This window comes from Euleptes europaea, chromosome 11 (genome assembly GCF_029931775.1).
Source record: "Euleptes europaea isolate rEulEur1 chromosome 11, rEulEur1.hap1, whole genome shotgun sequence".
NCBI lineage: Eukaryota > Metazoa > Chordata > Lepidosauria > Squamata > Sphaerodactylidae > Euleptes > Euleptes europaea.
In genome coordinates this window covers 36,610,825-36,626,985 of record NC_079322.1, presented here as the reverse complement: position 1 = coordinate 36,626,985, position 16,161 = coordinate 36,610,825, and the positions used below count along the sequence as shown (strand labels likewise).

The 16,161-nt window shown below is 41.3% G+C and overlaps 1 protein-coding gene across 6 annotated transcripts in view; it reads right to left on the bottom strand.

Moving 5' to 3' along the window:
* Positions 1 to 16,161, bottom strand: part of ZNF385D (zinc finger protein 385D) — a 412,248-nt gene that overhangs the window by 228,231 nt on the left and 167,856 nt on the right. For 3 of the 6 annotated variants that reach the window (XM_056857459.1, XM_056857460.1, XM_056857461.1), the window contains exon 1: positions 3,101 to 3,215. The exons of the other annotated variants lie outside the window; for them this stretch is intronic. In XM_056857459.1, the coding sequence (XP_056713437.1) occupies positions 3,101 to 3,122 (22 nt within the window). In that variant the 5' untranslated portion in view covers positions 3,123 to 3,215. Of the gene's footprint in view, positions 1 to 3,100; positions 3,216 to 16,161 lie in introns of those variants that run through there. 6 annotated transcript variants of the gene reach the window in all.

Genomic DNA, 16,161 nt, shown 5'->3' with positions numbered 1-16,161 from the left:
CACAGGAATTGGAAGACCTGCATGGACAAAGGGATCCAGGGGGGGTCCCCTTTGCTCAAAGGAATCGGAATATCTGCATGGACAAAAGCCATGAGGGAAGGGGGCTGCAATAAGGATAGTAAATAAGTAAGTGAAAACTCTGACTAGATCCAACCCACATGTTGTTGTTGTCTTAAACTACAAAGGTATTTCCTAATAGTATGCTTCATTCAAACCACAGTAACATTGGAGGTTATCAGCATACATGTTCTCATGCACATTTTCCCATCACCAGAATTAATCAGTTATACAAAAGCACTATGTTCTTCTACAAATCTCATTCATTTCAGTAGATCTTAGAGTAGTGAATTTTCAGACCAACTGTTCCCATACCATATAGTAATATTTAAGCAATAGCATTTCCTATTTGTATCTAACTCAAAATACTGAATGCACGGGCACTAAAATAGCCATACACAGAGGCCACCAATCACAATGTAGTCAATGGGAATTAATAATCAAGGTGAAATTCCATTGGAAGACCACAGATGGATAGGATATAGAAAGTGAAATCCACAGATGGTGGAAGTGTCATACTTATGCATGCGAGAAATAAACATGGTTTTCTTATGGGCAAACCATAGTCCCCCTACGGTGACAACAGAGTGGTTTAGCAAGACACCATACGCAGAAGCTTGTTTTTGTCCTCCTGAGATTGTGGAGTTTTTAGAGGGGGGCAAGAGGGGGTCTTTTCTAGCTATTATGTTTTCAAGTCTTGAAACTCAGTGGGCGGCATGTTCTACTGTAACGTCACCCTAATTAGAAGCATTTTAAGGGCAAGGCCTAGTAAAGCAAAGAAAACATTCACCTAGAGGATACATTTCCCTGTCTTTTGTAAAACTTTAGTGCAGATTAATAACATTTTTATATAAAAAGAGGCTGGCATCATTTTTTAAAATCTTCAGGAAAAAATAAGCTTGAGCATGTCTATTCCAGTGAATACATTATATATATTTCTTCACCAAACAGTAAGGGGCAATGCAATGCTCAGTTTTCTGTTTGGCTGTCCTGGGCATGCCTGATTTGGATATTCCTAGTGGGGACAGGTGAGATTCTAGGATATAGCCTTCTGAAGGTATGAATAAGTGACTGTCTAAAATAACTGAACAAGGAAGTAAGAATAGCTGAACAAGAAGGTAAGGACTGGGATGTCTCTCTCTCTCTCTCTCTCTCTCTGTCTCTCTCTCATACACGCTGATTTGAACAAGAAGGTCGAATGCAGGCTACCGAGATGCCTAAGTGCACTCTTGGTCAAGCTTGCTAAGGCAACGCGTTCCCTATAATGTGAGGACAAGATGCTTCATCAATTAAAAATTTGAATTATACTGCATATCAAAATGAACGTGTGAATGGCTGGCAGCACATCTTGTTTAGGACCCTCAAACCCTGTGGACAGCAAAGCCACGCTGAACAAACATTTAAGCTCTGGAACCAATAATGAATACCTATGGAGAGACCTCCTAAAGATCCCTTTTCCCCCCTATAGGACAGATGACTTATTCCAGCAATTCCTGAAATCCGCAGCTGTGGTCCTACAAACATAGATCACAGGTCCCTGCCAAGATCAAGCATGTTACTATTGTAAAGCTGTGCAGAGTACAGAAAAAATCTATTATAAATACTCTCCTGGCAGTCCATTTCAGTAACATTTTCAAAGGAGACGTTTCAAGAAAAGCACATAGTTCATTAAACTCTATAATGTTTATTGCACAATGAGAGATTAATTGTGCCATTATGTGCATTGACTCACACCTTTTTAGAAACAGTCATGGATATCATACAAAAAGCTTTTAAAAGAATTGTTGCTTCTCTTCGCATGCATGCACGCGCACACACACACCCCCTTTTCAATGATATACAGTAATTTTAAACTTTTTTCTCCTTAGCAAAACAGGCTGTATGTAAAAAACCACGTTTTCTGAAGCAGAGCACATGGATTTCATCACTGGTCATATTTCCCTTATCATTCTAAGGCACCGGCAACAATGCCTAAGAAATAACAGTTAGAATTACACCCACTGGCATGAAAAATGTGCTAGTCAAAATAAAATGAAACTGACACAAGCCTAGCAGAATATCAAAGAAATACTCCCTTGAAGTTCAGGTCAACTCCGGATTTAATATTTAATGAAAGAAAGCTATTATTAAATAATATTTAATGAAAGAAAGCTGACTACCCCAGGAGTTCCCTGCTTCCTAGTGTATATCCCTGAATATCAATTACCTACATTTAACTCTGGCAAAGACTTCAAGTTTTCAAACCAGGACAAGATTTTCAATTCATTTTATCCTAGTTCTTTCCCCCGTTTTTTGCAGTATTAAGTTATAGATTTACACTGTGGGCTATATCCAAGCTAGCTTTCAACGCAGTGCTACATTGCTAAACACACACTTCTGAGCTCCAACATGCTTCTAGGATATGCAGCCAGCTCAGCTGTAAATCTGAGGAAGGATTTCATCAAAACTAAACTCTGCACAAATATTTAACTGCTCTCAGACCTCCGAAGGCTAAAAAAACCCCACTGTGCTTCTCCTGGTGTTCTGCTCTGGCAGATCCAGAGAACTGGAATCTGCGGAAAGAGTATTCAAGAAAAACAGAGCCGGGTAAAGAAAGCATTGTTTCTCCTTTCTCGAAACCAAATGAAAGGCTTTCAGTGGAAAAGCTAAAAATAGTTACACAGAGACTTTCAGAATCCTAAATAGCGCAGCGATGGCTTGTAGATTATTACATTAAGTTTGTCTCCAACTTCCCACGCTTCACAACCCTTGCAGCGGATGACACACAGGTTCATTTGCTGGAACGCAAGGGGGCTGGCGATCATCCTCCTTATTATTAGTACCATGTAAACAGTTAAAAACTAAGCCACAAAGCAGGGAAACAGACACGCTATCTAAGACAATGGAATCCTCCTTTGCAACAGCGTGCGTTGCCTGGGTTGGCTTGTCAGCATGAGGAGAGCAAAATGTTCTGGCAGCTGCAAAACAATGTTAAAATCCTCACTTCGTACGGATTAAAAAGAAGAGGTGAAGGAGAAGTAGAGCGGCATCATCAGAGACTTACCAAAATACATTATGTTTCTCATTAATCATGCAGTCAGGATCCCACTGCTGTCTGTTCAGCATTAGCTCCCGCGCCGAGCTGCTTGGAAAAGCAGAGCAAGCTCCTTTCATTCTACATGATGTGGAAATTTCCCAGCCTCAAAGAGAGCGAGGAGCAGCGTGAGCCTCCTTGGGATCAGGGCTTTGAAGGCAGTCTTATCCCCGATACAGTCCCTCTCTGATTTAGCATTGACTCTCGCTGCACGCTGCACTGCCCATTCTTACTGTAATCTGACTCCTCCTTGTGATGTCCTTGCTGTGCCTGTGACATCAGGACGAGGAGTACTACAAACACATTTCTTCCCTTATAGTCTTTCTTTCTTTCGGTAGGTTTCACTAATAACCAGGGTAAAAGTAACCCTGCCTCTTCCCAAATCTTTTAATAGCCTTCTGCCATTGAGGGGTTCTCCCCCCCTTTCTTTCTTGGCATCAAATATAGTCAGTGACATAATGTGTTTGATTGCATGGGGAGGACGACAGGAGGAGAAACACAAAGCTGGTATTGTTTTTCACCCTCTAGGGGTATGATCCAACAAAATACTGAGTACACTGTGGTGGCAGAACCAGCTTGATGCTAATTAGGAAGGCAATGGGTGTCATGTTTAATTTGCAATGAAATTGGTGCCGGGGCTCAAACCTGCACCACAGGTTTTACCTTGCTAGACTGTAACTGTAACAAGGCACTCTGCTTATGCTCAGAAGCACTGTTTTCCAAAAAGTGTGACATGATAGGGAAAAAATGATACAGGATATGTAAGTCTGATCCTGGAAAAGGTGTTAAGGTGTTGGCAAAAACTAAGCCCCAATAATATGTAATCCTAAAAGTGTGACTTAAAAACACACACGTGCACACACAGAGACACACACACAATGAAATAAGCAGCACTAAAAATCTCATTGTGCACACATTTTAAAAGATAACATTTCGCATGATTTCAACGGGGTTCATGTCAACAAACTCATGTTTCTTTTCTACATAACACAAGAAGATAAAGGAAAAGGAGATTTAGAATTCTAAACTTGCACAGATTGCAGGCAGCATGGATAGGCACATCTGGAGCAGACGACTGGCTGTCTTGCTTGTGCGCAAATGTGATGTCTCAGGCCAGTTCACACATGAAGCACTGTTGTAACTGGCATTTTCGGATGTGGAACTGGTAGGCTCCGAGGAAAGAAATAAAGACAGAGATGCTCACATGCATTCCTGCTGCTAAGAAGAGATGCCTTGGGTCAGATTTGATGCAAATTGACAAGACAGCATGTGAAAAACTGCACCACTGTTGTCTATACGGCATTGTTTTTCATTATGATCAATGTTAATTCCTTGGGCAGCAATAGAAGTTTCAGACACAATAGAAAATAAGAGCCCAAAAATTAAAAGTGAAAGCATGTGGTAATGTCTATCTCTTTTAAATGGGATGAATGCTTTACAACATCGGAAAGAAGATGGCAGCTCTAACACACTCAAAGCTCAACTCCTTAATCTTAAAACAAGCCTGGCTCCACACAGTTCTGCCTACCTAACACAGTAGTGAAAGGACTACAAACATCCTAGGAACAGGCCAATTGTGGGGGGTCAGAATATATCAGCAGGGTTTTGCAGTGTATCACATTACCATGGTCAGATTAAAAGATTATGTGGGAAGAAGGGAAGAAGAGCAAGTGACAATCACTGTATACCTCATATGCGAATGCCGGGATTCTAAGGTCAGAAGTGGCAGTGACACCATCCAAGCTCAAAACATGACTACCCACTGGAGATACAGTTCATCTCAAGCACTGGGCAAGAAATACGAACACTGAGATTAAGATGGAATCTGTCCTTCAATGTCCTCCGCAGAGATTTGCAGATTCATTCCTTGATGGAATTCTACCTTGTTCAGAGCCCATTTACTGATTGCAACTCCTGACTTTGAAAGACACTCTTCTAGCTTTTTGCACTGCTTTGCACTGACACAAAACCCACCCACAAAGTTTTAAAAATGTAGTTTAGGTTCCAATCCAACTATTGTCATGGTCCATACCCCAGTCTAGCAATCATCAGTTGAAGAGCATGTCAAGTATGGGGCAAACAATTTAAGATCTTATGATCCTCCAGGGCCTTCACAAACTACAGCCTAAAAGTGGCATGTGGCTACATACTGCATTAATTTATTTTATTTTAAAACAATCCCACCTTTCTTCAAGGAAGTTTATAATTCACAAAAGAAGTAGTTCTCAACCTTTTCTGCTCCTATAAATAGGGACCAAGTATGCAGTTTGAGAAAAAGCCACAGTTTTAAATTTTTTGTGTGTTGACAGAAGACAGGTTCGGCTAGCCTGATCTCATCAGATTTCAGAAGCTAAGCAGGGTTGACACTGGCAAGTATTTGGATGGGAGACCACCAAGGAATACCAGGGGCGTGATGTGAAGGCAGGCAATGGCAAACCACCTCTGAACATCTCTTGCCTTGAAAACCCCACCAGTGGTCGCCATAAATCAGATATGACTTGATGTTAAGACAGATAAGATGCGGGAAAGCTGATTGCTTCCAATTATCTATCATCCTACTACTCGGATAAGTACCCAGTCATCAAAGCTTTATAAATGCAAATAGATCTCCCAGCTGAAGCCAATGAAACAGCCAGCTCACACCTTAGCTGGAATCTGACATTTAGAAGGTAACAGAGTCTTGGGATGCGGAAGCCTAGATTCTACCTTTACAGAGACCTCAGGAAAGGAAGATTTGACCCACAGGGGTGGGCAGAAAGAGGAGGCAATTTCCCTTGGGATGGAAGGAACAGGATCTATTCGGCTGATTTCATGTTGAGGAAGGAGCTCTCACACCTGGGCCCCATGTTGATGGCTGCCATTGCCAAGTGGAGTAGACAGAGAGCAGGCAGCCTGGACAAACATCCCAAGGTAATGGGAATCTTTTAGAATGCTATTACTTTTAAGTTTAAAGAGCCCACCTTAGCTAGGACTTGCAAACGATAACCAGTTGTTGGGTCACAGGAGATGCAGGCACTAACCTTTAAATGGCGACATGGAAGGGAAGCTCTAAGTGCTGGCCTCTTGGTGGGAATTTCCAAAAAGACCAGATGGTGAAGAGCAAGGGTGAAGTGCAAGAAAAACCCCTCCAAGAGTTGGGCAGACCTGGGAAAGCGGAGCATCACCAGATGGAGACTTGGGATTTCTTGGAGGCTGAAATGGAATGGAGCTCATGGGTTAGAAGGCCATTCCATGACACCAATATTCCTGCTATTATCAATTCTGCTACATATGGAGAGCTTGCTGGTCCATGGCTGCTATTGCTGTCATCCAGATTTAGATACTGGAAAATATAGGAGATTCTCCTACTACTATTCAAGACAATCGTTAACCCCAAACCCTGGGAAGCACACCTGTTGTAAGCAAGCCATCTCTTTATACTTACAGGACTAGGTTAGATACTATACTGTGAAACTTGTGCTCCAAACCAGCTTTCACACTGGTCAAACCTTCAGTGACCTTATCTCTGGCTAACTTTTGGTTAGCCCTCCTACAATTATTCAGGACAGGACTGAATATATTGAATTGAACAGAAGTACCAAATGTTGATATTTCAAAGTGCTTTGCGTTCATTATATCAGTGATTTCTAGAACAGCCCTCAAAGGTATAGCCATGAATTCTTCTTGGGATATTCATATCATAGAAGAACTCTGTTCCCTCACTTCCTCTTTTCTCCCCCAACTTATCATGTAGGGAGAGCAATCTGCAGCAGCCAGCCAAGTGATGGACAGGTGGCTCTTTACTTCCCCACACGCTGCCACAAAGCTTCCATTTTTGTTGGCCTCTCTCTTTATCCTTCACCTTAGCTCTGTAACGAGTGTTTCCTTGCCACTCATGTTCATGTGGGGCCCAGAAAATGGTGTTTTGAGCAATTTACAGATCAAAGGCTAAGAACTGGCAGAACAGGACAGGAGCAAGGCAGACTCAGTGTGATTCTGCAGATCCCACTAAAGAGACACTAAAAGTTCAGAGAGACAGACCAACTTAAGTACTAAGGCTTTTCGATTATTAATCAGGATGCCTTGGCAATCAATCAAGTGGTTTTTGCCCTGAAGACTCTTATTGCATTATTATTTCTCTTTAACAAAAGACTCTAACTACATTACTGGTTTTAGCTAATAAAATGTTTTCCTCACATAACTCGACTGGACATTTGGAAGCTACTCCTGATGCTTCATGTTGTGCTTAGGTAACCAAGACATTTTCAACATGTCACCTTCCCAACCCAAACCTTCCTTTCCTTATTTGGAAATGTCCTTAAGGCCCAGGAACTCCCACGCCATTTAGAAATCAGGAAACTCTTATTTGAGTTTCCATGGAGTCTCTTCCCGTTTTTGGAACCAAGAAGAAAGCAATCTTTTGTAATCCATTCATTTTCCAGGTCCTATAACTGAAGTCAGAATCTATCGCTAAAGCTTGCACTTCTTCTGATTTCATCCATGGGGTAGCTACAGAAGCTCTGCCCATTCTAGGAAGATGTGATATCCCTTAGTGCCTTTTCTTTCTGCTTCTCTGGTTCTTATCTGGAATATTACTTGGGAGTATGGCTCTTACCCTTGCAAGCACTGCTTCGGTTTGCACTAAATCCTCATGGTTTGTTTAATTCAGAGGCTACCTTTTGGATTATCAGCTGCCATTGAAAAGCCCCATTGAAAATAGTGATGCTGCGGCAACAAAAAGCTGGCGCAGCACTGCTGTTACTAAAAGGGGCATTCCCAGGCTGAAAAGGGTTAGGAAGCTGCTTACCAGGAGCTCCGCCCCCCCCCCCGAATGCCTCCCAGTACCCTGGTGCAAGGACTTGCACTGGCAGGAGGATGGCAGGAGGCCAAGCCAGTGTCCAAGGACTGCTCTGCTGCGGCAGTCCTGGAGGGCCAACACAAGTGGCATTACGTCAGCGTTAGTGCCAGTTTGCATGGCGCAAGTGGCACGGACGTCGGTGTAGGGGTCACGTCGTCTCCTAAGGCAATCCGGTCTCCAACCTCAGGAATGCACTGTCAGATTCTTACTAGTTGGCTTTTATGCATTTCAGTTCAAGATACTGTCCCAGAGTCTTTCTGTGAATATGCGCAACAGCACACTGGGGGACTCTTTTGTTTGCAGAAATGTAATAACGTGCAACAAAAGATATTGGGTGACAGAACGTTATCAGCCTAGATGCCCTGTGCAGTAGGTTAAAAGATCTTGCACACTTGAGAGGTTTTCCAATTCTTCATAAAATAAATTTTATCTTTTGGTCCCAGGCAGCTATCAGGAATCAAAACGTACTGTACTATAACAGAAAAAAACAAGAATGAGCAAACAAAATATTTAATTTTTACAATGGCTGTTTTCTCCTCCCCCCCATCCAATGATAAAATGCTACTAAAATTAAAGTGAAATGAATATTAGGATATATTAAGTGAAGATGGAACATGGACATTTTATCCAGCTTTATGCATTCAAAGTTTAGTAAAGGAACCATGCACAACCATTTGAGGGCCAAAAGTAACTGAGAGTGTTTCCAACCGTGCAGAATCTTTGAGCTGCAAGTCGAAAACATAAGTACCACTGCTAAGACTATGCTTTCTTTAAATTCAACATGTCTGGGATAGGAAACATAAACACACATTTACTTTAAAGATGTACTTCAACGAAACAGTTTGCTGAGATTGACCAAAAATTATAACATTAAGGCACCTACAGTACAATCCTCTTACATCTCTTCTCCACTTAAGAATGCACATGGAAGGGTATATATTCAGAAGTGCTCCCATATCAAAATGTCCCCTGTATTAGGGAACCTCTCACATAAAAATATTCCACCATGTGTAAAGTCTTCATATCACGGCGAAAGCTACTTCTTTATGAACAAATAATCTCCAAAATTATTTTCAAGGCAGTACAGTTACACAAGAAGTCTGTACCTGAGGATGGATGCACGCTTCAATAGATTCTCAATCCCCTATCAAGAGCCAAGCTTTCAAAAGTCTAGTCTAGAAGTCTTCTCCTCAATATGTGCTCCATTTGGACGGAGATTTTCTTGTGGAGCATACTTTCAAACAACTAATTCCCTTTGTGCAATCTGAAGTGGTACATTACCGTGAAACCTGTACCCCATGAGCACCCCATGAGCACCTGAACATTGGAGAAAGCAAAAACTTCACAAAAACAGGGAAGAAATATAAAGTGGTATGCAGAAGGAAATAATGCCAGATTTAAAGAACTATTTTCTTTCTACAATGCTTTTCTGAGATAGCACTCTCACATAAAAGACGATACTTGTGCCAAAAGAACATTATTTTGACCTTGTGTCACCTCCTCCCAATCCATTAAAGGTCTTGTTTGCAGCCTTTAGAAACTGGCCTCTCTGAGAGTTTCTTAAGGTTCAGACAGCTGGTTAAATAATTTATTTTTTGGAGTGCAATAAAGTAAAATTTCAGCTCGGTTTTACTTCAATGCGGCAGAGTTAGCCATTATATTAGGATAATAAATTAATGCATTCTGAGTTGTTGGAAGTTGCTTTGGGTGGCTTCCGTCCAATTTGCAATGATGTGATAGCTTCCTTGTTATAAATGTGGGTGGCTGAATGAAAAGGATGCTAACTCCATATCCCAAATGGCATTGTCTTATAAATAGACTGCTGTCTATACACGTATAACAAATCACAAGTATTCTTCACCTGGGTTTTGCTGCTCACCGTTGGACAAATCTACCAAATATAGAAAAGGGTGTTGTGTGTGTGTGTGTGTGTTTTACCCTTGAATCAGAAGTGTCACTTCTGGAAATCTGCAATATTTGTCACCATGAATACTATTTAACTGCAGCAGTACCCAAAGGAACTCTGTACAGCCGCCTGTGAATACAACTGGAGGGACTTAATTAATCTTCCTGTCACTTCCATGATGCTTTTCATTAGTTTGGCTTCTATCTGATCAACCAGCCCTTTCTCTATTGGAAATGGCTTTCCAGAACCTATTTCGGAGGCATTTTCAAGAGGTAAACAAAGGCTCACCTTTGACGTGAAGGGTCTTTGCAAGTCTTGGCCATGCAAACTTTATCAGTTCAGTTATATAGTTTTGCAGCAACCTTACTATATCCGTAACACAGAGTTTACAGCAGGAGATTTGATGAGTATTTAAATAATCAAAATTAAAATATATGAATAAATCCAGATTTTTTAGTCTAGGTTGTTGCTTTTTTCCAGTCAAAGTACTGATTAGTAGTTGTTCTGCAGAAATGCCTCCTCCCCTTTTAAAATAAATCAAAAGGAACCTTCTCAGTAATTATTCTTGTACTTGCTGGCTTGACAACACTGGTCAATATAAGAATTTTGTTAATCAGGGTATTGATCAAAATTTGCAGCAGGTATGTTTTTTCCATGTAATTAAAATAATACATATGTGCAATTCTCCACTCCTGTCTGTCTGTCTGTCTATCTGATTTAACACTAGCATGTGCCAATCTCTTAACATTGTTTGTGTCAGATATGACCTTCATCACTGACTGTTTCACAATCGTTAATGGATCTTTATCTCTCCAATGCTACTGTAAGGTAAGGAAGCATTATCTCTTTGGTACAGATGATTGACCAGCACACATAGTAGATTAAAAACAGTGGTAAGCTACACCATTATTTAACTCTCCCAAATATTTCAGAACTCTGCATGGAACAATACTGGAACTTAATCCAAAAAAAAAAAAAAACTAAGGAGTTTTCATTTGTCTGGCTTTGCATGACACTCTTTGTGCAATGTATGTGAACTTTTTAGTATTGTTAATGTACATGAGAATGTCTGTGAGAACAAAACAAGGGCATTTGTGATATGGGAGAACTTTTTCATCTATGTAAATTTTACATTTGCAAAAGTGATTATGGCTATAATTCTATACACAGTTTTAGGGAGTAACCCCTCTGAACAAGCTCGGGCTTATTTCTGAGTAAATTTGCTTAGGACTAAGCTATAAGCCAACCAACACTTTAAGCTATGACAAAAACAGCAACCCTCAGATGTTGCAACCTTCCCCATTGAACACAGGCATCACTTAGAGCAGGTCAGAGGTTAATGAAGCTGGCTTGAACAAATGCTTAGAGCTGATCAGAGGTTAATGAAGCTGCAGAACAAATGCATCACTTAATGTGTCATGTTAATACTTATACTTTGCTTCATCCCGGTTTTTAGACTTCTGGTTGGTTCTACAACCCTAATCCTATTGCATTGTTTACTGAATGTCCAATCCATCAATTATGTTGACTCACTCTGTGTAATCCACCTTGAATCCAAGTGAGAAAGGCTGACTATAAATAAATAAATAAACATGCATGGCCAATTCAATGTAAGTAGTATAATTACAGTTTCAGGTAAATCCTAGAGAGACAGCCCAAAGCACTGATGTCACATCTGGGTTCATGCCAGAAGTAACATTATGACTCTGGCATAACACCAATTCCCCCTTCCAATTTTCCACCCACTGCTTCACCAAGCAGGAACAATGGGAAACAGCGGTGGGGGGCAGCTATCCTACTATAGTGGGTGACCTGGCCACCCTATCTTGACCCTTGGTTCTTAAAAAGGTAAAGGTCCCCTGTGCAAGCACCGGGTCATTCCTGACCCATGGGGTGACGTCACATTCCGACGTTTCCAAGGCAGACTTTGTTTGCAGGGTGGTTTGCCAGTGCCTTCCCCAGTCATCTTCCCTTTACCCCCAGCAAGCTGGGTACTCATTTTACCGACCTCAGAAGGATGGAAGGCTGAGTCAACCTTGAGCTGGCTACCTGAAACCGACTTCCTTTGGGATCGAACTCAGGTCATGAGCAGAGCTTTTGACTGCAGTACTGCAGCTTAACACTCTGCACCACGGGGCTCCTCCTTGGTTCTTAGTGCAGGGTTAACAGCCTGGGAACTGTGAAAAATCAGCTGGCCAGACCCAGATCAACCCAGGTATTTTTGTTATGTGTATATTGTAAGGTGCTTTGGGTTCTTCCTGAGACAAAAGCAGCTTAAAAATCTTCAAGTGAATAAATTAAATAAAGAGTGTCACCCATGCAACTCATGAATTATTCTTGGTGTTTGTCTTCCTTTTCTGTGGGCTGTGGGGTAAAATTCAAGTTCTGCTTGCTTTAGTGGATAGGAATAGTGAGTAATAGGACCTGTTGCATTGATGGTATTAAAGGTGGGTTTCCCTAGGTTGAAATCTGGCAGCCTGATCCACTGCAGGCTATAAGGAGGCGCACAAGTCCTGAGATAACCAGATCCCCAGTTCATTGCAGTGCTTCAACTGTTTGTTCAAATGTCTTTCCAAAAAAGACAGCATGCTCCTGCTTCTTTCCAGTACAGACAAATTGTGTGTTTTGAACACTGCCAATAATTTTTATAAGGAATAACAATTGCTAAATCATTTATACAAATCTGAGAAGACCTTCTGTATGCCTGTGTTTTCATTAAGAGTTATGGAAGCTTTTGGCCTCCAGCTTTGATAGTTATTTATTGAATCAAATCATGGTCTAGGCTTGTGCCACACTGTCTACTTATATCTTTTTATACATTTCCCACTTGATGTTTCATAGCTCCAAATTTAATTATGACACTGAGAATACTATTTTCAACTCAGCAACTCTCTATCAGTTTGCCTTGAACTGATGAAATATATGTATGTTAAATTTCCTGTGATGAATATGCTTTACAGATATCACTTAAAAGTCATGCTTCTCAAATATACTGTAATCAAAATGTGAAGCCTGATTTCCCACCCCCACCCCAGAATGTCCAGTGCATTTATGGTCTAGCTTGCCCTATGATCAATTCTGCATTTAAAAGAAAATATAGATTAGACAAAGCAGACCATATCATCCAGTGTGAAAAACTGGGAATGGATGGTCCCCAAATAGAGTTATTTATCCAACATTTTCTGTAATAATTTAATGTGACGAAGACCCTCACTCTCACATATAGAAAATGGCTTCTCTGTCCACCTGAACCAAAACACATACCTGGGAGAATTAGGAGGAGATCATACTACTCTATGTCTGGGCAGGATCAGCAGCCCTACATGGGCTTCAGGAAAGGGGAAGGCTATTAGTTCCTTAAAGTTAAGATTCTTACTTCTGCCATTTCAACACCTTCTAAAAAACAGCTTGTGCACCAGCTTGCTGAGAAGGTTTCGAGCTCTCCAGGCTCTCACCTGCTTCCTACTGATCTCTTGGGCTCCAGTTCAGTTTAATCTCAGCTGCTGCTTGTGCCTCTATAACCTGGCCAGATGAACAATGGGACACTAAGAACTGGCGGTAGGGTTACCAGGTCCCTCTTCACCACTGGCGGGAGGTTTTTGGGGTGGAGCATGAGGAGGGCGGGGTCTGGGGATGGACTTCAAAGCCATAGAGTCCAATTGCCAAAGCGGCCATTTTCTCCAGAGGAACTGATCTCTATCGGCTGGAGAGCAGTTGTAATAGCAGGAGATCTCCAGCTAGGACCTGGAGGTTGGCAACCCTAGCTGGCAGTCTCCTGGAGAGAAAATTTCCAAATTTTCTCTCTTGAGAGAGTACGCCTGTTCTTGCTTACAGACGCTTTCACTTAAGCAACCTAATGCCATCATTAATGGATCAGCCAACAAAGTTACAAACCCACAAACTCACCGCAGCAAATCTTGCCCAAATAGATATTTCAACAATGTTATTATGGGACTCATCAAAACTGACAAAAAAAGGAACAGGCAGACTGGAAAAGAAGAGGCTGAGACTGTACACGGATCTTATTCTTGTTTTTTAGGGTTGCCATCCTCCAGGTGGGGCCTGGAGATCTCCCAAAATTACAACTAATTTCAAGACCACAGAAATTAGTCTCCCTGGAGAACATGGCTACTTTGGAGGTTGGACTCTATGGCAATATACTCTACCGTGGTCCCTGCCCTCCCCAGGATCCACCCCCAAATCTCTTGGAATTTCCCAACCCAAAGTTGGCAATCGTATGTTTTCTTCTTCTTCCTTAAGAAACAGCAAAGGGAAAGTTAATGGGAAGGCAGTTCAGAAAGTGGCAGAGTTTCCACAGAAGCATCTGCTTTTATACAGTAGAAGTAGTGCTCTGGTCTACACCATACTAATATCTACTTGCCTGTATAGCGGGAGCATACTCGTTTCCACTGGCTGCTAATCTACTTTACTGCAAGTCCTTTGTTTGACCAAAGGAATGAAAGCAATTTTTCATCTTCAATTTTATTGATTGATTGATTTTATTTTATTTTTAAAAAAATATACCACTCTTGTGGTTCAAGGGTTCAAATTTATGATTGATGGCTAGGGAAACAGTACCTAGCCTGTGGGAATGGTATACCATGGTCTAAAACGCATGGTCAGTTAGCCCAGTTACATCCCCGTTCCAGCCCAGTTCCCTCCCAGTTTCACCCAGGATCAAATCTTTGCAAACGGAGATTACCTTATTTACTCTTCTTTCAGCCCTGTATCGAAGCGAAATGAACCTGCCTTTTCCCCTTCCCCTTCCGGGAGAAACAGAAATAGGGGAAACACAGATGATTGGCATCACTCACAGCCAATCACGAGGCAGTTTGTGAAGAGGCAGGAACTCAAATGCTTCCTGCCTGCTGCTACTTGGGAGCTTTTTCTGAGAAAAAGAAAGTCTTTTTCTTGGATCCCCCCAAGAGGCTTGGATCCCCCCCCCCTTCTTTCAGGTAGCTCCGTTTTTTTTTTTTTTTTTTTAGTTCTTAAAATGCTTTTAAAATTACAAGCGGCGGGGGGAGCCTCCATTAGTCAATTCGAAAGGACCAAACACCAGGAGCTGGGGTGGGGGGCAGAGGGCTTACTCAACAGGAACCCGCGTTTTCTGTTTCATGGATCCATTTGCACATAGTTTAGTCCCTGCTCATTCCAGGTAATGCGGGTTCATTTGATCCTGGGTGGAACCGGGATGGAACTGGGCTGGAACTGTGCTAAGTGACCATGCGTTTTAGACCCATGTCTTTAAGTCCTGTTGAATTTAAGTTGTTCACTATCAAGTCTTGCTTATTAAAGGAAAGAATATCAAATGGTACCAGAAGATAGATCCAAGGAATAAGAATAAGACAATAAAAACATGCTGAAAAGTTTGCACATAATGGCTAAAACTCAGCAGGTAAAACTGCTGAATCCTGGAAGAATTTAAAGCACACACACAAGCAACAGGCTATGAAGAAAAGACAGATGAACATAAAATAGCAATATTTCTGAATGTAACAGGAAGTGGAGCAGTTATCTTTAGAAGCAAGAAGTTAACCCAGAAAGAGAAGAAAAACTATGTGAATCTGTTACAATATCTTGCAGAATACTGCATAGCAAATCAGTTAAAATAATTGATAGAGATAAATTACATTAAATAGTTCAAAAAGAGAGAAGAATTGCTTGCAGACTTAAAACCGATGATTCAGCATTGTAATGTTTGGCAGCTCACTGAGTCTATAATAATAGATCAGATTGTAATAAGGGATCCCAAACTACAAAAAAGGGGTCTTTTCGAAAATGTGGATTCTGTTCTATACAAAAAAGTAAAGAGTCTGCTTGCAGCAGAACTAGAGAGTATGGCAAGCAAGATAGAGACTGATGAAACAGAACAAGAGTATGGCAAGGGGAAAAAAACAAGGAAGGAGAATTCAGTATGCAAGTAAGCAGAACAGGATTTTGTGCAGATAGTCCATGGGATGCACCTGCAATGGAAAGAGCAACCATTAATAAGAAATATGGAATTAATGTCCTGCACTGGGACAGAGGTGCAAAGCATGCAAATAACTTAATTACTTTGCACAAGTCTTGCAAATCAGGAGCATCAAGAACAGAGAAACAGGCAAAGTAAGCAAACTAATGCTATCTGCCAGGAGGGGTCCTACAAAGGAAAAGGTTATTGTTTATTTGGTGATATATGGTATTTTGTTAGTCCAGGATAGTCCTCTCTAAAAAACTAAGAGCTGACACGATGGAGAGAATTCATAAGAGTCATTCTGGCATTGGGAAAAAAAATCCAAACAAAGGGCT